At 52.7% G+C, this 22156-nt stretch overlaps 1 protein-coding gene across 3 annotated transcripts in view; it reads right to left on the bottom strand.

Annotated features, from left to right (window-relative positions):
- GFRA2 (GDNF family receptor alpha 2) overlaps positions 1 to 22156 on the bottom strand; it is an 85826-nt gene that overhangs the window by 7270 nt on the left and 56400 nt on the right. Inside the window, exons 5-8 of one of the 3 annotated variants that reach the window (XM_064585440.1) lie at positions 8040 to 8149; positions 7142 to 7282; positions 5092 to 5264; positions 354 to 2233 (exon numbers count right to left, since the gene is read on the bottom strand). In XM_064585440.1, coding sequence (XP_064441510.1) covers positions 2144 to 2233; positions 5092 to 5264; positions 7142 to 7282; positions 8040 to 8149 — 514 coding nt within the window. In that variant the 3' untranslated portion in view covers positions 354 to 2143. Of the gene's footprint in view, positions 1 to 353; positions 2234 to 5091; positions 5265 to 7141; positions 7283 to 8039; positions 8150 to 22156 lie in introns of those variants that run through there. The other 2 variants (XM_045879970.2, XM_064585441.1) reach the window with 2 other exon arrangements.

Here is a 22156-nt window from a genome sequence, read left to right as displayed (position 1 = left end):
CCAACCCAGGGCCCGAGGCTCCTCTAGACCAGGGAGCAGGCAAACATTTTCTGCAAAGGGCCTGGTTAGTATTTTAGGCAACTCTGCCTGTAGCACATGGATTATACATAAACAATGGAGTGTGACTGTGTTCCAATAAAACTTGATTTATCCAAACAAGTAGCAGGCCAGACTCCCTAGTGGACCTGTTCTGTGCTATGCTGACTGCAAGCCCTTGCTCCCACGTGCCCCTCTGCCTGGACACCCCCACCCACTCTGCTCCAATTCCACGGCGCCACATACTCAGCACTCCCTGTTCTCCCAGGCCTAGCAGTGGGGTTAACTCGGCCCGTGGGTCCTCTGCTTCCACTCCCAGTCCAAAGTAGCCCTCCCTCCTCTGGATCCCATGTCACTTTCTCAGTCTTCCTGGTGTGCTGACAGCTTCCTCCCCCAGCTATCTGAGCATGCATCGTGCCCATCCTACCAGCGTGGGGCCAAGGTACTGGCCAAGTGAGCTGGTCAGCCTCGGAGCCTGGAACAGAGTCACACGCAGTAAGAATCTATGTTGAATAAACGAATGAAGGTCCTGATGGACAAATAAATAAACGACTACAAGGGGAACTAGAGCAAGGGAAGAAAATAAGGACTGCATTCAAGTCTTTCAAAGCTTGGAAAGGAGCCATATTAGTGTATCAGAACTGTTGGACACACTGCCAGGCCTCTCTGATGCCCACGGGCCTGGGCACAGAGATCCATCCCGACAGAAGGCAGCATGAGGAGGGGACAAAAGCATCTGAGGGCTGCTGAGCCTCTTGTAGGTGCGTGATGAGTGGGGCTTGCATCAACCCCTCCAAATGCATTTCTAATGCTCCCACATGTGATGGGAAGTATCAAGGGTAAGAGCCAAAACTGGCTGGCAGAGACAAAAACAGCAAAGGAGACTGTGTGGCCAGGGCCCTGCAGCCCCGGGAAAGGCGAGACTTGAGTCCCAGCATACTGGCCTAGAGAAAACCACAGGGAATGCCAAGGACACTGGAAACAAACCATGAGCAGAGAAAGCAAGAGCCCGCTGCCAATCTCGCTGCCTCTCCATCCACACGGCACCGCCCTGGTCCAGGCCCCATCATGTGTCAGAAGAGCCTTCTAAACAATCTTCACGGATCCTCCATAGAAAGACTTCTTCACCTCCCTACCCTCGTGGCAGGCACACAGACAGCAGCTATGAGAAGGAGGGAAGCTGAACAGAGTTGCCTGCAAGCAAGAATGCACACAGAGCCTGTTCTAGAATGGGGAGCAGGAAGTTCCAATGAACCCCATGAACTGGGGACTCTGGGTTCTCTCCCTCAGCCTCTCTGGAGTACCCACTCAGTGCCACGCACTGAGCACCAGGGTACACAGGGCAACAAAGAGGGTGAGAGGCAGCCCCTGTCCCTCAGGGACGCGCACCTGCGAGAGGGAGCCAAACACATCATGATGGGGGCTGAAGTGAGGCGAGGCAGGAGCAGAGTCAGGGGGAACACCCTGAAAGGTGAATCCAAGCAGGAATCACCAGGCAGAGAGAGGAAGGACAGGCACTTGGCTCCAAGGGACTGACAAGTGCACGGGCCAGCATCTTGCTCACCGCAGCCCTCAGGCCTACCCCAGGGGACAGGATGGCTAGGCTTCAGATCAGGGAGGGGACTCACATAGGGGTGTGTGTATGCACACACATATAGGCAAGGCCAGAGGGAGGGGGAGAGACCATTTTGCACACATTTCCTGCCATGCTTTCTCCAAGTTCTAGAGTGTTCCAGGCAGGCAGGGCTGCCTGGAGCGTGGGCTACAGTCAGGAGTGGAAGCATAGGAGAACAGGACTCAAAACAGCATCCAGGATGCCCAGACACAGGGCCAAGTCGGGGGCCTCCTAGCCCCTGGCTCCTCTGTGGACACCCATATTTTTGCTCGGCAGCCCCACGATGTGGACAAGAGTTCTTCCAGCTGTAGACCCCGCCCCCCACCATGGAAAAGCCCTCTAGGGTAGCAGATCTGGAGGAGGATCCAAGGCAGTGCAGCCAGAGGAAACTGTTCAGGAGCTGCAGGCTGGGGGCTCTGGATAAGTTACTATCCTCGCCGAGCTTCCATCCTTTGGGGTTTCAGGAGGAGATCTCAGAAGGCCCTCTGGTCCTTATGTCCAATCACTTATGTGGGGTCCCCAACTGGCTGCCATCTCTGGGTCAGTGAAGGGGGTCCCAAAGGCTTCCCCAAGGGCCTGGGCCTATTGATGGGGAGGAGGACAGAAATAAGTAAAGTGACCTTGCCTCTCCCTCTCCAGGGGCTGTGTGGGGTACACAGTCCCCCCCACCCTCTCTCCCACCCTGGCCTCAGCCTCTTGTCTCTGCCCTCACTCAGGGACCCCCTTCTGTAGCCGTGGGTGACTGTCACTCCCAAAGCCCCCACAAAGGCCACCACAGAGCCATTCCAAGCCAGCAGAGCTGAGGGAGAGGGTACGAGCTGGGGAGGGGACAAACCACCCACACGGGCCTCCAGCAGGAAGGAGGGCAGGGAGGAGGGTTTATTCACTCTGCACTCCCAACATCTGGCACAAAGTAGTAGGTGCTCACTGAAGATCGTGATGAAAACAGAAGCAGGGGCCCTTCCCCTTCAGGTTCAGTGAGAAAGAACCAGGTATGATGGTTGCCCCACCCCACCCCCGGGTCTGCATCTCTTCCTTTTCTCCTGGAATGGCCATTCTCAGCTGTCCTGCCCACAGTGACTTAGTCACTAGACTGTGAGTGGGCGGTCACGGGGGCCAGGCCTGGGGAGCCCCCTGCCAGTCAGCCTCCCCAGCCCAGCCACCCCCTCCCACATCCGTAACACCCAGCACGCATGGAGCACTGCTCTGTGCGCAAGCATTTCCCCGTACATTAGCTGACTTGCAGATCGTGTATTAACTCCACTGGAATCAAACCAAGCCTAAGACCAGCCCCCAGATGGTGAGTCTGCAGAAAACCAGGCTGAGGCCAAAAGAAACCAGGCAACAGTTTAGCAAACTGCTGAGGGAAAACCGGGGGTTTTGGGGCGGGGGGAGAGTCAGCCATCAGGCCCTGAGCAGGCTGCAGTGGGGGCAGGAGGCCACGGCCTTGAACTCTTCCACACCCACAGTGAGTCACAGCAAGCGTCCTGGAAAAGCTCAGCAGCCACCTGCTGAGTCACATCTCCCCGTGTAAGCCGGCCCCGAGGGACTCAGGACATGGGGGCCAGGGCAGCGCCTGGTCACCTGACAGGGAGTCCAGCCCTGACCAACGAGCTGCCCAGCACTCTAGCATGAAATTGAGGTGTACTTGTGCAGCAGGCCCCGAGCCCCCGCTGGCAGCCACTCACGCATGGCTAGTGTAATTAGGAGCTGCCCAAGGGTGACAGAAACACCTCAGCGCAGATCCAGAGGGGTGACCTCATGGAGGGGTGCAGGGCACGGGAGGGCCCACCCTGAGTCTGACACGAGGGTACTTGGAGGTCAGCTGTTACAGCACAGAGGGGCCCACCAGGAGGGAAGGGGGGGTGGGCTTCCCAACCAGGACGGGCACCCGCACCTGCTCCCACGGTACGATGGGTCCCAGGGCACCGGAACGCCTCCCCCAGGCCCCAAGTCCTCATCCTAGCACTGGGGGTTTTTCCAGCTTTACTGCGGTTATAACTGACCATCAAAAATTGTATACATTTAAAGGGTACAACCTGATGACCCAAGATACGTATACGCATACTGTGAAATATTCACAGCCAATCAACATATCCATCTCTCCACATCTTTACCATTTGCCTTCTCTTTCCCTTTTTGTGGTGAACACACCTAAGGTTTACTCGCTTAGCATATTTCAAGTACACGGCAGGTCACCATCAGCTAGTCTCACGGCTGTACACCCCCCGTGGATGCCGTGAGCCAGCCACCCCCTCAGACCGTGTCCTCACTGCCTCACAGCCAGGCCCTGCTCTCCCCGCCCCCCGACTGTACTTCAGAGCCCCCCAGCCTTCTTGGGAACTCTGGGCCCGACTCCCCCACTGTACCCCACCACCCTCAATCTCACTGATATCCTTCCTCTGTGCTGACATTCTGCATGAGGACCTCTTTTGCACTCTGTTCTGGGGGGGGGGGGTGTGAAAGAAAGTGTCTGTCTGTGCGTGTATGTGTATGCGGGCGAAAACGTGTATACGTGAGTTGAGCGTCGGAGAAGTGAGTTGAGTGTGTGTGTGACAGCGTGTGGTGTGTTGTGTGAGTGTCCGTGAGTATGTATGCATGTGTTCTGACTAGAACGAACCTCCTAAGCAAAGCATCTACGTAGCCACCGGCAGGAAGGCCTGAGGGCGGTCAGCAGCAGGGAGAAAGGCTGAGTGGGGAGCCCTGTGACGTGCCCCCCCCACGGTGCCACACGTGTCCCCTGTTGTGGTACTGACCACAGCCCATGCCTGATGCTCGTTGATTTGTTTGGCCCCAGACAAGACCATAAGGGCCACAAAACCCAGGACTGTGTCCGTTTCATTCACCAGTGTCTCCCTTGCACCTCACATTCATCCTGGCACACGATGCGTACATAACACATGCTAGGTGGATGGATGGATGGACAGATGGACAAACCAATGAGCATCATGGGTTCTGGAGTCTGACATAGGTTTGAAATCTCATTCTACCACTAACCGGCTGTGTGACCTTGGGTATGCTGCCCAACCCTCCTGGGCCAGTTTCCCGTGAGTAAAACAAGAAGACCAACACCTCGCTGTGTGAAAATGCAATGAAACAGGTAGAGAATCTGCTAGCACAACACCTGGTGATTAGCAGATGGTTCGTAATGGTAGCGCTTACATTTCTATGGAGCCCCATGGCATCTAGCACAATCCTCTGATAGGACAGGTGCTTCACGCTTGTAAGGTGAATGCCCAGGGAACGTCTACACAGAAAACCAGCCCCCAACAGCTCCTCCCTGCCTCAGGGTCCCGATCCAAAGAAAGGAACTCTCGCACCCGGTCCCTGGCCCCCAGCTTGCTAATGTCCCACCCCCACCTCTGGTGTCATGGTGTTTCTCTAGGCCCTCAGCCTGCCCCCGGCTCCTTTCCCCCAGCTGCAGAGCCACGTCCCCTCACCTGGACAGATGTGCAGGTGGTGATGACGCTGGTCCCCAGGCTGGTGCTATCGCTGAGGTCATCTGGCAAAGAAGGTGTTTTCTCCACCCGAGGGGCCTGTGTGGCCTGGAATGAGGGGCTCTTAGGGGACAGGTTCACATCTGTGCCGTTGCCAAAGGCCTGGATGGCATTCCCTGTGGGGGGAGAGAGCAGGTAGGCGCAGAGAACTCGGGGGCTGCCCCTCACATCCCAAGGCCGCCTTCTCTGGAACAACCCAGAGCTGGGGAAAGGCTGTGGCTTGTCCTAACTTAACTTCTCCAGAGCTCCTTTTCAGACACTACTTACATCTCACATGTAGAAAATAAAACAGCAAAAGGGAGGTTGGAGAAGACAAAGAAACCACAAGAGAAAGACATGTGGAAGAGGAAGGGAACAGGGGCAGTGGATATGGGGAGCCTGGAAGGAGGCAGCAGGCTGGGCCCAGGGCACCCGGTGCCGCGGACCACTCCCCCATACCAATCCCCCACCCCCCAAGCCCCGCTTGGCTCCTGCACAGGTTCTCCTGGCTCCAGGTTCCACTGCTGGCGTTCCAGGAGCCCCCGACTCAGCCCTCCTCCCAGTGTGGCCTCACCCACTCCCACACCCTTAGCACCAATGCACTGAGGACTATATAATGGGACCTTTCGGACAAAACTGTCCCTAAGACTTGACCCTGGAACAAAGTGCCTCCAGACATCTCCACCTCCAAGTCCAAGACGCACCTCAAGGTCATCATGTCTACGCCCCAACTAGGCATCGCTCCTTCCCGTAGCATCACCGCTTTCTGGCCATGTGAACAGTCTTGGAGGGGCCAACTCTCCCACCCAGGTCCCACACTGTGCCTCCCTAACCGCCCACTTGCCACTGGTGAAACCCACCTCCTAAAGATCTGTCCACTCCATCTCCCCTCGCCCCTCCCTGCCACTGCTCTGCTTCAATCACACTGTCCTCTCTGTGAGCAGGCCTCTGCCCTCTGAGCAGACGTGTATTGGGTCACCTGTCAGAACCACATCCCCACCCCTCCACACCAGAACCAGAGAGTGGGCCTTCTGCAATGCGGGTCTGGCACAGTGCCACCTGCTGACGCCCCTTCAGTGGCCTGCACCACCATCTCCACCACATGCAGGACTACAAGATCCTAACATCTTTAGGACTGCAAGGCCCTTCGTGAGAAGGACTCTCCCTCCCTCTCCAGGTAACTCCGGGCATCCTCACACTCTCTAGTAAGACTAAGTGGTCTGCAGTTCCTATAAACCACCTCTGCCCAAGGTGGACTGGCATGCCCTCCCTGCCTCGTCAGCTGACAGATGCCCACTGTCCCTCAATGCACCAGCTTCTGAGAAGCTTCCAGGGCCTTCTTCTCTGGGCTGACTGGTATCACCGGTCTGGGCTCCTGAAGAGCCCGGTGCAGACCTCCACCCTAGCATCATTCACCCCATCCTGTGATCGTAGTGACCCCCTGATGGTGTACCTCCATGAGACTGTGAGCTTCTCAATGACAGGCACTGTGACTCATCTCTCTGAATGCCCAGTGCTATAAAGAAAGGGAGGATGGACTGATGGAGTGAAGGAAGAAAGGACAGAAGGAGGGAGGAAGGAGATTTTCAAGTGGGTGGGAGATTGAGCAGATCAAGGCAGGCGGGACTTGTAGCCCACCTCTGTAGCCTTTTGAATAGCAATCCGAAGACTTGAAAAGAAACTCACCAATTCTAAGGGGGAATGGATCCTTAAAGGGACAAGTGACAAATGCCAAGAAGGAACCTGGCTGAAGCTGTCAGGATAACAGACCAGAAACTTTTGACCCTGACTTGACATAGGTTCAAGACCCCCAGTGGTAAACTGAGGCTGGCCTACTGACCATTCAGGAGGATGGAGTCTCCAAGAGCACAAAACCCAAGGTCTCTGTAGGTTGCTGGGGAAGCCCCATATATCCCACTGAGCATCCCGGCGGAGAAAGAAGGGGATGGCTAAGGCAGCTGTGAAGGGCCCCTCTGGGACTCGAGGGGCACAGGGAGGAGCTGGTAGGACTTACGGAGGCACGGGTTCTCAGTGAAGTCCCTGAGGAACTTCTCACACTCCTCCTCCATGTTCCCACTCCCACGACAACTGCACCAGGGGGACACCACGATGCCAGTGGGGCTGGAGTCCACATAGTTGGGTGTCATATCAAACCCTGGGCAGGGAGAAAGGGAAGGCAAAGGAGAGAGGAACAGTGAGGCCTTCTCTTTGGGCCCTGGGCCCCAGACACAACAGAGAAGCAGCTTGGGAACACCCCTCCCTCCAACCTGCCCCCGCAAACACACACACACCCCAACTCACAAACACACTCTGAGCATGACTAGCTCTGCGACCAGGGGACCATGGCCACAGGGGGCAGAAGGGTGCGGACACCGAGGACAGAGCAAGACAGCAGAGGAGGTATCCAGGAGCTGCCCCCACCCTGCTTCCTGGAGCGTGGGCCTTTGCATTCTCCACCAGAAGAGTGTGTGGTCTAGAGCCAGGGAGACAAAGGTCCGCATCCTGGGTGTAGATCCCAGGGCCAACATTTACTAGCTAGGTGAACCTGCACAAGTTCCTCAACCTCTCTAAGCCTCAGTTTCCCCATCTATAGAATGGAGATACCAACCCCTCCCTAGCAAGCACTGGTGTGAGAACTAAAATAAGACAGTCGGTATATACCGCTCAGTGCAGTACCTGGAATGCCCGAGCCATGCAATAAACGTTACTTTCTCATTTCAAAAGCCTTATAAGACCTCAGGGCACCCCTCCACCCATGATCAAGGGCTGACCTCTCTTCTGCTTTCCCACTGCAGAGAAGAGCGAGCTCAGGCCATCCACCCTCTGGCCCTGAGCCGGGTGCCCTGCCCGCGGGGAGCAGGGAGCAGGCAGCCAGGAGGCCCCCTGAGCCCAGGTGCACGGGGGCGGCTTACCAATCATGCCAGCGTACGAGCCCAGACACGCCTGGTAATTGTCGGCAGGGCAGCTGGTGAGCGTCTGGTAGGAGGCACGACAATTGGCGTGGAAGTCAGCCAGCCGGGACCTGGTGTCAGGAGAAGACCCAACGGAGAGAACAGGTTAGTCTGGCTGTCTTCCCACCCTGTCTGCGACAGGGCGGCTCCTCCCCGCAGGTCCCCAGGGCGGGAAGAAGCTAGGAAGATGGAGAGGACAAATACAGGGGGACCCAAGGCTTTGGGGGGCTTCAGGCTGGGAGCTCCTTGAGGGCAGGACTTCCTGGACAGCCAGGGACACAGCTGAGGCATGGCGGGCTCAGGCTGGACCTTTCAGTCAGAGGAACATGGAGAGAACCTGGGGTGGGTTTGCCAGGAATGCCCGGGACCAAGGCAGGAAAGTGGGCTCTGCTCTCTGCTTGGCCACACTCCTGCCCAAGGCCTTCAACACATCACTCTTCCTCCCTGCAAAATGTGCCACCTCATAGGATCTATCTGAGGGTAATGGGAGCCAGGCCCCAGGCAGGTTAAAAAAAAAAAAAGAATCCCCCTAAGGTGAGACACCCATGGCTTTCTTGACTGGCCTCTTCTGAATCAGGTCAGAGCAAAGCCTCCCCTGCTGGCCCTCCCCCTGCTTCCCTGTCCCACGAGGGCAGAATCAGCCCTTTCTTCCCCTGGTGACATCACCTGCCGTCACCCCTTCCCCTCTGTTGGCACCCATGATACTGCTTCATAACCACCTGGGCACCTCCCTCCTTTACCATGAGCCGCCTGAAGGCAGACGCTCTCTGACCCGGGTCTGTCTCCAGCACCTGATGTGGAAGGTCCCACGGAGCCCAGGGCACCCAAGTCTAACCTTCCCCAGCACCGGGCTCCCATCAGGGTGGGCACGGCCATCTCACCTCCCCCCACGCCCTGTCGTCACTTCCTACAGGTGAGTGCCCTTTGCCATGGGGTCCTCATGTACCATACCATTTGTGTCTCATAGCAGCTCCAAGCAGGGAGGAATAAGGTCTTGCTCACTGGTATTTTCCCAATGATGGGCACACAGTAGGACCTCAACAAATAGGTGCTCATTGAGAAGGCTGTGGTAGCTACAGGAAGGGCCAGAGCCCAGCCCTTGACTCCCTGCCCCCACTCTCTCCACACCGTAAGGTACCTCACGAAGCCATCCCAAAGGGTGCCCCAAATTCAGCGTCCCTGGTCCTCCACTGGAGCTCTGTCCCATCTGAGAAAGGAGTGGGTAGAGACAAGAGGTTGAGAGGAACACCCTCAGAGCAGACAGCTGTGTGTGTCCCACCACGGGACACATTCTGGTTTGTCCTGGGGGGTGCGGTTTGGGGGAGAGGAAGCTCTTCAGAGGAATTCAACCCAAGGATGCCTCACACAGAGGTTTGGGAGACAGAAGATGAGCACCAAACTAACTGGCCGGGGACCAGGGTTCTCACTTCAGCTGTACCCCTAATTCACGGAGTGACTCGGGCAAGCCCTTACATCTCTGGGACTCAGTTTCCTTATTTATCAAGTGAATAGAAAGTGCTCTTCGTAAAAGACATTTTCACAGTCTGGGCAGATGAACAAGTTCCGTAGAGGGATGGTGGTGTTGGTTGCACAACAACGTGAATATACTTAATGCCACTGAGCTGCACACTCAAAAATAGTTAAAGTGGGAAGCTTTACGTAATGTATAATTTACCACCATAAAAAAATGATTTAAGAAAAGATACTTCCTCATTCATCCATTTATCATTCAATCCTCACAAACACTGAGATCCGAACTCTTTGAGATATGACAAGCAATTGTTGTTACTATCCCACGTTACAGAGGAGGTAGCTGAGACTCAGAGAAGCTACTTGCCCAAGATCACAGAGCTCCTGAGCAGGGGGGCCAGGCTCCGCCCCAGAACTAAGGACAGGGTGGGGGCCCTTTCCAGCAGGTCTCACTGCTCCCGCGCAGAAGCCCTTGAAGGGTCCTTCCACAGCCAACATCCTGCATCCCTGAGAAAAGGAAATCTGCAGTTGTCTTCCCTCTCACTCCTGCCCAGAAAGACACCCTCTACTCCTCACCACCCAGCCCCGAAACAGGGAGAAGCAGCATTTCTACCCACGGCTTCAGCCCCTGCAGAGTAAGACCTGGTCTTGAAGAGCAAGAGCGTCTGTCCTACCGTGTGCCCTGCACATGCACAAAGGCGCTCTGACAGTGTGAGTGAGGTGGCCTCTGCCCACACCTCAGTCCCCCAGAGACTTGAGGGGGGCGGCAGGGACTTTACGAGGTAGAGGGGATTTGGAGGCAAGTGAAACAACAGCTCTAGGCACATGCTGTGGGCTGAAGTGCATCCTGACTCCCAGTACCAGTGGTGGGACCTTACTTCGGAATGAGCTCCTTGCAGGTGCGACTGAGGTGAGGGCAGAGTGGATGAGGGTGGGCCCTCAAGCCAATGACGGCTGTCCTTATAAGAAGGGGGAAAGGGACACAGACATAGTGAGAACACATGTGAAGATGGAGGCAGAGACTAGAGGGACACACCTGCAAGCCCAGAAGGCCAAGGATTGCAGGCAACACAAGCAGCTGAGAGAGAGGCGTGGAACACATTCTTCCTTCGAGCCTTCGAGGGCAGGGTGTCCTGCCGACACCTTGATTTAGGCTACTGGCCTCCAGAACTGTGAGAGATTAAATTTCTCTTTTAAGCCTCCCAGCTTGTGGGACTTTGTGACAGCGGCCACAGGAAACTCTTACAGCCCCTTCAGGGACTTCACTGGTCACTTTGGCCAAGTGCCTCCCTCCAGAAGGAGCCCAGGGCACATAGTCAGGGCCAACGCTAAGGAGCGCTGCAGGTGGGCAGCATAAAGCCAGAACGGAGTTCCTGCGGGGTGTGAGCAAGGAAGCTACTGGATAACAAGCCAAGCCCCTAGTTTCCATCTCCTCCCCACCAAAGGCGTTCAAGTCATCTCTTAGCCCAAATACAGGAGTGCATTCCTATGCCACTTGATCACATTAAGGCCTGACTCCCTCTCAGCGCCTCCCCAAGGCCCACCTGCAGCCCTTCCCCCTGAAGCCCTTTCTGAGTGCCCCGCTGTGTGGATTTCTCCCATCTCCATAGTCCAGCTACACAGAGAGTCTGGACCATGCAATTCATACTGAACTGTAGAGAGAGTCACTGATACCGCCCTATTTGGTCTCTCCAACTGGAATGTATGTTCCCAGAGTGGCAGACTTTACTGATTTCCTCATCCTTCCTCTAAACACGTATTGAACTCCTGCCACGTGACTGACAAAGGATGGGAAGGGTCTGCGTGTCAGTGCAATGTCAGAAGGGAAATCCCAGCTCAGGGGGTCAGGGCAGAATGGCCACCAGGCCAGGACCCAGGGCTTGAAGAGAAGCACAATGCCCACTGCAGCAGACCTGAGGGGAGCCTCCCAGGCAGTTCCACTCCCTGTGGGCACACGGGGCCTCCTTCCCTTCTGCGAGGTGAGTTCTCCACTCACTGACACCGGGAACCTTGAGGATCTTGCCTGGCCCCACCATCCACGAGGCCTCTCAAAATGTCACTGGGCCCCACAGGCTGGAGGAGGTGCAAAGCATGAGCAAGGAGAATGTGACTGTCCACGAAGAGAGACAAGGCCACTGGACAAGAGATGAGAGAAAAGGAAGCCGAAACTAGGTGAAGGAGTCCCAAGTGAGGGTGGGGGGAAGGGCACATCCAGCTGCTGGGAGATGAGAGAGTATCTGTCCCATGGCCATTCTCTATCGCTCACCGCTGAGTGACCTTGGGCAGGCCTGTCATGGCTCTGAGCTGTGTCCCCAGTTATCAAATTGGGTGAGCCATGCCTGCCCATCTCCCTCACGGGGCTACGTTAGATAGCTGGGGCACTTAAAGGAGGAGTCACCTCATCTTCCTTCTCTATCCAGACATCTTGTCCCCAGCACTGTGCCTGCAAAGCACCGGCAAGTGCAAACAGGGAACAGTGTTTCTTGTGTCCAGTAGAGAAGAAGAAATACCTGTTCAACCTGGTTAGGTGGGTCTGCGTCCCATTCAAGGCAACCTGGAAAGACGGCCCCCTCACCCTGTCCCTCACCACAAGGCTCCAGAGTCACCCTGCTGGCCCCAGGTGCACGATGGCCTCCCTACCCCACTGTTACTCTTCATGTCATTCTGAGGACACAGGAAGAGGAATACAGGCCCCCGAAGCTAGGCAACATGCACAAGGCTCCTTTGCCAGACCCCTCAAAACCATGGCCTACTTCCTGTAAGCTGGCCCGCCGGCTCCGTTCAGAGCACAGGGAAGAGAGGAGGTAGGCCCGGGCCCAGCAGCCAGCAGAGGGGCAGGGAAAGGGAAGGGCCGTGGTAGGCCTTCTGGAATCCTGCGTTTCTCCGTTCTCAGCGTCAAAGCAGCCTTGGCAAGAGAGAGGGCCAAACGGGGCCAGTTAGGAGGATGCCACATCCAAGTCTCCAGAAGGTCTTTGATTGCTCCAACTGTCTGCCCCTCAAGACAGGCTGAAGTCCATGGCGGCGGCCCCCTCTGTCAGCATCAGAGACCCAGTGGTGTCAGTTTCCTTCAAGCCAGCAACACGCTGGACTCCAACCCCCAAGCAAACCAGGCCCATGAACGCTCCTGGCCCAGCCCTGGGAGGTGCATTCTCCAAGGCAAATGTTATCCTTTTCATGATGCACAGCCAGCCACCGGGGCCCCCTGCGCCATCCTCGGCCCCTACTGCAGCTCTTCCCTGCAGACACTGTAAGGCCAGCCCTCTGGACTGCTAGGAACACGCTTTTTCCTTGGCCCACCCCCATCACTCTGCCAGTTTCTGCCTTTAAGAATCCCCACAAGAACAACGGCATAGAAGAAAGCACGAGAGAAAGAGAGACAGACAGACAGATGAAGAAAAGCACAGAGAGCCAGCAAGAGAACCAATATGAACATAAGCCAAGTCCATCCCAGTGAGTGAAGGCTGCCAAATGAGCTCAGGGGCAGCAGGTGGCTCTGTCCGAAAAACACAAACCCTCTTTGAGCTGGTTTCACCAGCAGCTGTAGCCTATTCCATCACAGGGAAGCGACAGGAGAGGCACGGAGAGACACTTGACCCCCAATCTGATGAAACAGTTGCCAGATTAAATACAGGATGTCCATTTAATTTGAATTTCAGGTAAACAATGAATTTTTTAGTGTAAATATATCCCATGAACTATCTGGGACATACTAACATTAAGCCAAACATAACTAATACTAATACTAAGAACTTTTTCATTGTTCACCTGGAATTCAAATCCTGAATTTTTATTTGTTAGATCTGACAACCCTATTTGATAGGAAGATGTGCTCTCATAGAGGGAAGAGGCAAGGCTGGATGTGCAAAGATCAACCCACACAAGCGGAAATCACCCAGACAGGAGAGGTGGGGTAGCCTTCCTACAGGTTAGCAATTCTCAAAGTGTGGTCTACAGAACAACAGCATCAGCATCAACTGGGAACCTGGGAGAAATGCAAATTCTCCAGGCCCACCCCAAACATACAAGATCTGAAATTCTAGGGGCAGGGCCCAGCCATCTGTGCTTTCACAAGCCCTCCAGGTGATCCTGAGGCACACTGAAGTTTGGGGATGTGCCAATCTGCACAGGCTGCAGAGCGGGGCTTCTGGGGACCCTTCAGACCCCACTCCCTGGTCTCAGCTTTAATTATCCCCACTTTAGAGGCACCTGGGTGGCTCAGTCAGTTAAGCGTCTGCCTTCGGCTCAGGTCACGATCCCAGGGTCCTGGGATTGAGTCCCACATCGGGCTCCCTGCTCAGTGGGGAGCCTGCTTCTCCCTCTGTCCCTCCCCCCACTCTCCTACTCTCTCTCACTCTCAAATAAATATCCCCACTTCATGACCTAGTCAGGGAAGAAAGTAATGCTTCAGGCCACGACCTGAGAAGGCTCTTGGTCACGAGGCAAAGAGTGCTTGTGTTATACAAACACACACACACACACACACACCAATCCCCACACAGACATACACTTACACTTGGATATATTCTTCTCGGTTCTATGCTTTGGTCTTAGCCAAGAAAAATTACAGGAACCTGTACTTGCCCTTGATCCGAATTATAAATACTTTCCCAAACACATATAGTTTCTCAAATCTGTCTACCCTAAAATAATAAAAGGTGAATCACTGCACAGAATCCCAAAGCATTCCAATGCCAGCCAGTATGTGGCTTTTTGGTTTAAAGTTCTTGTCAGCTTCCCAAAGTTCCCATTTATCAGATTATACCTGTTACACTACTGCCATGGAAACCAATGGGATTCTATCGGTCTATTCGATCTATTCTATCTTCTTCTATAGAAGTGAAGAAGGAGAAAAGGAAGCTAATATTTATTGAGAACCTATGATGTGGTAGACACTGTTACCTCATTTAATTTTCTGAGCAATCCCACAAAGTAGACGTATTACCCAGCAAGGCCACAGCAGCTCTGAGAGGCAGACCACACAGCCTATATGCCCGACAGCCAGCACACCAAGACCAGGCACCTGCTAATGAGGACACGGTCTTTTCTCCGGCTCTGCTGACGATGATTCCAGAGGCAGCCACCAGCACTGCCTCATGCAAATGAACAGGGCACTTGAATATTTCATGGAGGGGAAAAGGGGCTCCCAAGAAGTGCAAATCACTCATGATAGGCCTCATAGACAATTTATGGGAATGCAGAGAAAACGGCTTTAATAGACCCAAGTGCCTCTGGAATGGCTTTCTGAGTCCCCCTCCAGCAGTGCAGGGCTTGGTTAAGTGGGTTCAATGTTATGTGACACTGAGAAAGGGGAAAATGGATTTCACCCACATGGCTGCTTTCTGACACCTCCAGGGCTCACCGTGGACAGCCTGATCCTCCGTCCTTCCCAGGACACTGCCACCACTGATTTCATGAAGTCAAGTCCCAACCTGGCTTCCTTCCCTTCTGTTTATTCTTCAAGTGTGCAGTGAATATTTATTCTATCTGCCCAGAATAGCAGCTCCCCTGGGGGCGGACTGAGAGAAGGGACTTCCTCCTCCAGCCAGGTAGTTCTAGTAAAGGCTATCAACCATGGCACTGTACCGTCCTGGGCCAAAGGTGGCCACGTGACCCAGGCTGGGCCAACCCTACAACTCTGTCCCCGGCCACCCTGACTAGTGCTTTAGGGATAAGGAAGTAACACAAGTGAGGCTAAACAGTGTCCTTCCCTGAGGTTTTCCTGATGGAGCTGTCAAGGAAGAACATTCTTTTCTCTCTGGTTATGAGACACCATAGATGTGAGCCCAGATAAATCAGGACCACAGTTCTAGCCTCACGGTCACAATAAGAATAAACATGCAGCTAACCTGCAGAGAGAAGCAGAAACGAGACAAGGAGAGACAGAGACAGGCCTATTTGTATCTGAGTCCTGGAATACACTCCTACCCTTTCTATATTTTATTGGAAGCCAATAAATTCCTTTTTAATTTTCTTAAGGTAGTGGGGCTCTGTCCCTTAAAACAGAAAAAGCCTTGACTAACGTGTAGCTTTACTGTCTGATTTTATATGATCTTCTCTGTCCAAGTTCAAAGCAACCAAAAAAGGCATACACTGAAAAGGACACAGATTGAAAACCAAACCCACAAAGGGTCTGACTAACCCGTGAGAAAGCCAGCATTGCAGGAGCACCTTAGTGAGAGCTTTGGAAAACAGATGCTAATAAAATTCACGAAGGAAGATGGACCTGGCCTTGGATTCTTTCCCCAGCTTAACTAGAGGGAAATGGCTCAGATGGATGAGCCACAGAAAGCTGCATTGCTATTAAAAATGACAAGGATGTAGATTGTGCCAACATATGAAAATTCAGACATGAAATCACGTGAAGGGATTAAAAATCAGGAGACAATACAGTCTGTGCACCCTGGTTGCAAAAACAGGGAAAAAATGGTAAATATATAAACTAATGAGATCCAGAAGTAAATTTCAAAGATGCTAATAGAATACACTGTTCATTATGTTCTCTTTTAATAAAGTTGCTTTAAGATTGCAATTATTTCTTCAAGTTTAATTGAATGAGGCCTCAGGAATCCTGAGTTATTATAAACAATGATTTTTCTAAGCCTTTGTTTAGAGAAAGTGTTATTGGTTCCAGGAGCATCAGCAAATTTAACTGACCCTCTGTCCCGACAAAGAGGCTGAGAGAGAAAAGCTACCATCTCAGAGAACCGGCTCCTCACTCCGGAGCAGCTCCAATACCTAGGAGCTTACAGGCTGGAGAAAGAAGCTGGTGCCAGGCTGAGAAATGCAGACCAGGCCCTTCTGGACACGAACACGACCCCAGAGCAGGCTGCCACAAGTGGAAATGTCGGCTCTCCTCCCACAGGAGGTCCTGAATTCTTCGAGAGGCCCTCTCCCCTCCACTCCAGCCAGAAGCACACTCGGCCACAAGGTCCAATTTTGACATCCCGACTGCCGACTGGATTGGAGGCTTGGCTTTAGCGACTCACTAGCTGTGTAACCTTGAGTAGGTCATTAAACCTCCATTTCTTCACCAGAAAACTGAGGTAATGATAGTATTTACCTCATATGGTCATGGCAAGGATTGAATGAGAAGATGTCCAACGAGCAAATGTCCATAAGTACTTGGACGGTGCCTGGCACGTAGCGGATGCCCCGGCCGCGTTTGCTGCCGCTGCTGTTGAAATCAGAAGACCCCACTATCCACTCCTGAGCACGCAACATGGTGCCCTCTCCCTTCGGGCCCAGGCACACAACACCTCGGATCTACTAAAAAGCACCTTCTGCATTTGTACAGTGTCACACAAAGTACTTCTCCTGACATCCTCACATTTTACTCTGACGACAGTTCTCTGAAGCTGGGGTTACTACCTCTGCTTTACAGATAGGGAAACAAAGACCTAGAGAGGTTAATTAACTCAGTTGCTATCTCAGCAGCGAGGCCAGAAGACTGAGCTTCAAATCTTAGCTCGGAACCCAATGCGTTTTCCCTTCCATCATGCGGCCCGCCCCCTCACCCTCCATCTTTTTCCCAGCCCACCACCCCCTCCCCTTCTCCCAGCATTCTGAAGCCACAGAACAAGGGGGGTTTGTTTCTCTCTGGTGTCACCCAAGGGAATCAGTGGTGTGCCACCTTGCTCCTTGCCCCCCTTGCCATTTAGCCTGGAGATCCCACGGCATCCCCCTCTCCCCTCCAGGTGAACCTGGAGGGCATCCGTAAGAAATGGCCTGGGGAATGCCATGGTTGGAGCCTCTGCGCCTCCAGCTGACCAGAAACAATCAATTAGACCCAGGCCACCATCAAGAGACAGCTACACCAACCACAGTGGTCAGCCCAAGCCTGCTTTGGGAGAGGATCGGGAGTGTCTGGATGGCTCTCCCACCTGGGGCCCAGAGATGGAAGCCAAGACCATCTCCATCTTCCCAAGACCACCACTGGGTATACTCCTTCATGTCCTCTGAAAACACAAGCAGATAGGCAGATAACCTTTTCTCCATTTTTTCCCAATCCCTTCACCTATGTTCCAAACCTATTATTACCCAGTAAGAAGAGAAAAGAATTAAACATATGCATCATTTGATTTTAATTGAAGGACTGTTCTATTTCATTGAACTGCTAAGTAAGCTGAACAAGAGATTGTGTTTACATAAGCAAACCCCAAGTCACTATAGACTTGCTGTCACATTAAGTCAATACTTATGAAGGCTCTCTATTTAATTATTCAGTGAGGATTGACTTATTATTGTGTTAAGAGTGTGGTTAGCCTTGAGCTAGGTAGCCGGCCAGCTGAAAGATTTCTTTCAACTTTCTCTGAATGCTGATATGGTGGTTCTTGTTGGTGGTATGAGGTTAGGTTTCTTCCCTCTCTCTCTCCCTACCACTACCCTCCCTCCTGCTCCAGAGCAAAAAGCTCCAGATCCACTGCCCTCCAGGTGGGCACAGCAGGAGATCCTGCAGGGCCAGGGAGCAGGCAAGGTCCCAGTTCTCAGTGGCCAGCCACTCACATGGTCTTCCAGGGTTAGTAACCCTAGGAATTAGTCCTGAGATGCTGACACCTAAAGTCCCATTAGCTTACTTTCTCTGTTCTAGCAGTTCCAACATTCATTTTTCCCCTTTCTGATGATGAGGACCTCCTACTCAAAGACCCAGATCCCTCCCCATCTTTGTTATTCTCAGCATTTCCCCTCCCTTCAACCTCCACAGAATGTGTTTCTCGGCCTTTGCAATCCATCCAAGCCCTATTATTCCATGGCATATTGTTATAGAGATTCAGATAGATTCTTACATCAAATAACATTTCCTGAAACCTAACATATGAGAAAAATCTAGACGTAGATGCTTAGCCTAAACTTCAGAGCAACAGAAGAGGCAGAACAGCATCATGGCTAAGAGCAAATCACCTTCAAACCCCAACTCTGCAAATTACAAAGGATACAATCTTGGGCAAGTACTCACCCCTCTGTGAGCATCCTAATCCATAAAAAAGGTCTAGTAGTTTCTGAGAAGGTAACCGAGCTTCCCATATTACACCTAGGGCTATGCCCTGCATGCTAGTTTGCTAGGCTTTTATGAAGGGTCCATTATGACCTGGTGACTACAGCCCCACTGATGCCCCAGACTTCTTCAGCCCATCATGTACCACCCTGATCCCCACCCATAATCTGGACTCCACTGATGTCTATCCTCTCATCTCTCCTCACACTCCTCCTCTCTCCCACCCCAAACCTTGCAGCAATATCGAAGAGCACACATTCCCCAACCACGATGTTTCACAGATTCTTATCCTGTGGAGCTGCTTCTACCAGGAAAGCCACCCCCCAACCATGTCCTCCTTAAACTTCCCCAGTTCACCCTTCTAAACCCAGTTCAGTTGCCAGCTCCCACAGAGCACTTTCTGTGAATGCTCTGCTCCAACTCTGCACATGTTTCACAAACTCCAATTACTGAGTTTGTGCCACCAACCATATCACAACTTATACTTTTCATGTCTGTTTCTCCCATTAAACCATAAGCTCTTTCAGAACAGAAACAATCTTATTCGTGTTTGAATCTTCAGTGTCCAGAGTAGTACCTGACACCAAATAGGGACTCAACAGCCACTGGATAGAAGGAGAAAGGGAAGGAGGGAGGAAAAGATGGGTGAATGGATGGATGGATGGTTAGGTGGGTGGGTGGATGGATGGATGGATGGATGAGTGGATGGATGAGTGGATGGGATGGATGGATGGATGGATGGATGGATGGATGGATGGATGGATGGATGGATGGATGGATGGATGGATGGATGGATGGATGAAGAGTTAGGTGGACAGATGGTTAGGTGGGTGGGTGGAGGAATGGGTGGGTGGGTGGGTGGGTGCGTGGATGGATGGATGGATGGATGGATGGACAGATAAATGAGTGAGTAGTTAGGTGCATGGATGGATGGATGGTTAGGTGGAAAGATGGATGGTTAGATGGGTGAGTGGATGAATGGGTGGGTGGGTGGACGGATGGGAACTATTCTGGAGGCCTGGAAGAACTTCCTCAAAGCAGGAGGAGAGCCAAGAACTCCCTAATACCTCCTCTTGAAAAATAAAATTACTCCAGATTTCCAGCTGACAGCACAGCAAAATGTGTCAACATTGCATTAACTTAGGCACCAAGACCCTTTGGTGGGTCTGTGTTCCTCCTCCTCCAATCCTGCCTGGTGGTTGTTAGGAATTTGGAAAAGTATCTTCGCTATCTCTGGTAATAGCCATCTGCTAAAGGAGGCCCCGGTGGCCTGCAAGAATTAACATACATTCTTAAGCACCACTCTTAACATGAAGAAGTACCTTGGGGCCCTAGAGAGAAAAACACAATGGGTCCCTGTGGAGAAAGGCTGGGTAAATTGCCCATTCTCAAACAAGCAGAAGAGCAAAAGGAATCCGTGATGGGACCGAGTATTTGGGTCAAAATGCCGCTGCTTACAAGCCATAAACCCTAGAACTATCACTGCATCTCTCAGTACCTAAGCGGCTCTGTGACATCTACACGGAAGAGTGGTTGGAATGAAACCACATGTGCAAAAGTACTTTGCAAAACAGAATTCACTCTGTATATGCATACTCTTTTTTTTTTTTTTCGGAATAATAAATAAAGAACAAGGCAGGACTATAGCATCCAAATTCTCTTCTTCAGCTGACTCAAAAGACCAGGTCCCAATCAATGCAGGCAGCCGGACCAGGGGACAGGAGAGGGCTGGGGTGGCAGCGCAGGTAAAAAGCCAGTACACCACAGCCTGTGCCCACCAGGAAGCAGGAAGAACCCCATGTGGCTGGGGTCTGCTCTCAGAGAACACTGGGAGATCACACCCTCAGAGCCACAGAGCCTGCAGGGAGCCTTGAGCCCTCAGCCCCTTCCCCCCTGCCCTCCATCCCAGGCCTTCTAGAGTAGACTGCATAGGCAAATATTCTTCCAATCAGGCAAATATCTGGGCAGCTATGTCACCACTAAGAGTCTTTCTCATTATATAGACTAATGAGAACGCTATGCTTCTCGGGAGCAATTTATCCAGGCAACATCCATTATAAATGACATTTTTCCTGAACTAACAAAGAATGTGAGGCTGGGGAAACTGGTTAAAAGGAAATGTTTAGCTGATACCAGAAATCATTCCAAAATTAATGACCTACCCTCTTGCTGGTCAGTGCTCTCTCTGTGCTCCGCCTCCCACCTGGACCCCCTGCCCTGGCCACCCACGTCCGTCCAGACCACCTGAGCCAGCAGGCTGGGGAAGGGGAGCGATGCCAGCTCCCAGGAATACCCTGTCTTAGGAGGAGAGCACGGTCTTGAGCAGGAGCATCACTGAAGCATAGAAGACCAGATTATTTGTGGTCCCAACTTGCTGAGGCAAGATGAAAAATACAGCAAACTGCAGTTGCTGAACTCAGCTTTTTTTCTTTTTCTTCCTTCTTTCTCCTTCGCTGAGGTTAGTGTTTTACAAAAAGGGCTTTAAAAAAATAAAATCTATAAATGAAGGGGTTCCAACCTGTCAGCTTAAGGTCAAGCACACAGAATGCAGCATCCAGGGAGGAGAGAGCACTGCCATTTGGTTCACCCGCAAGCAGGACACTTACCCATAAACATGCCCACATGCATGCCCATGTGAGGGCCCTGCCACCCTGACACACGCCCCGTACCCCCCAACCACAGGCCCTTCCCCTATGCTCTGACTTACGTGGGTCCTCCCTGTTGCTACCCTCCAATTCCAAAGCAAATGACAACTTCAAGTACCCCTCCAACATCAGAGAGCCGGGAGCCATGCCCCTCCCATGTGGGCGGTACGTGCAGCAGTGCTGATCACAGGGAGCGGCGGTCTTGCAATGGGTCAGCACGTATCAGGGCCTCCCATGGGGAGTGGGCGGGATGGAAATCAAAGGGGACATGGCAAACCACTCAGGGAAGCAGATGGCCATGGGTCCCATGGGCTAGTCACTAGCCCCCTGAAAACCTCTACTGTAAGGCAATGAAACATCAAGACCCTGGAGCTTCTGAGAATTTGAACTGAAGCCTCTGGCTTCACCTGAGAAGAAGATAAAGCGGGCAGACAGACATGCCCACATGGCAAGAAAAGGATGGTGATTCCTATGTGAAGATATAACACCAGGTGAGGAGTAAGAAGACCCTTCGTGAGCTCATCAAGTATTTAAATGAATTTATCTTAGAATAAGCAGACTCTGGGACCCAGTCAAGTTCCTCACTGCTTCTACTGAGGCTCTCACACATACCCTGTGGGGCTCTGCCAAGGCTGAGGTTCAAATGATGGGGGACAGGACACAGGAGTACAAAATACAAAGGAAAGAAAAGCCTGAGTCAAAAATGAGACACAGATAAGGGCAGACACAGGAACAAAGGGAAGGCCATCACAGCCAATGGTGGGATGCGGAGTAGGAAGTGGATCCAGCAAGGAGTGTGAATGAGTGGATTCTTGGGGCAGAATCTAGAGCGATGTCCCAGAGTCTGGATGCAACAAACAGAGGGCTTTCCAGAGCACCCATGCTCCAGCCCAAGCAGAAGAAAGCCCCTGAGGGGGTCTGCTACAGACTGAATGTTTGTGTCATCACAAAATGTGTATGTTGAAACTTAA

Source organism: Mirounga angustirostris, unplaced genomic scaffold, assembly GCF_029215605.1.
Source record: "Mirounga angustirostris isolate CCGP_5_RB_7025 unplaced genomic scaffold, mMirAng1.0.hap1 SCAF_2, whole genome shotgun sequence".
Taxonomy (NCBI): domain Eukaryota; kingdom Metazoa; phylum Chordata; class Mammalia; order Carnivora; family Phocidae; genus Mirounga; species Mirounga angustirostris.
This window is presented reverse-complemented; position numbering and strand designations above follow the sequence as displayed.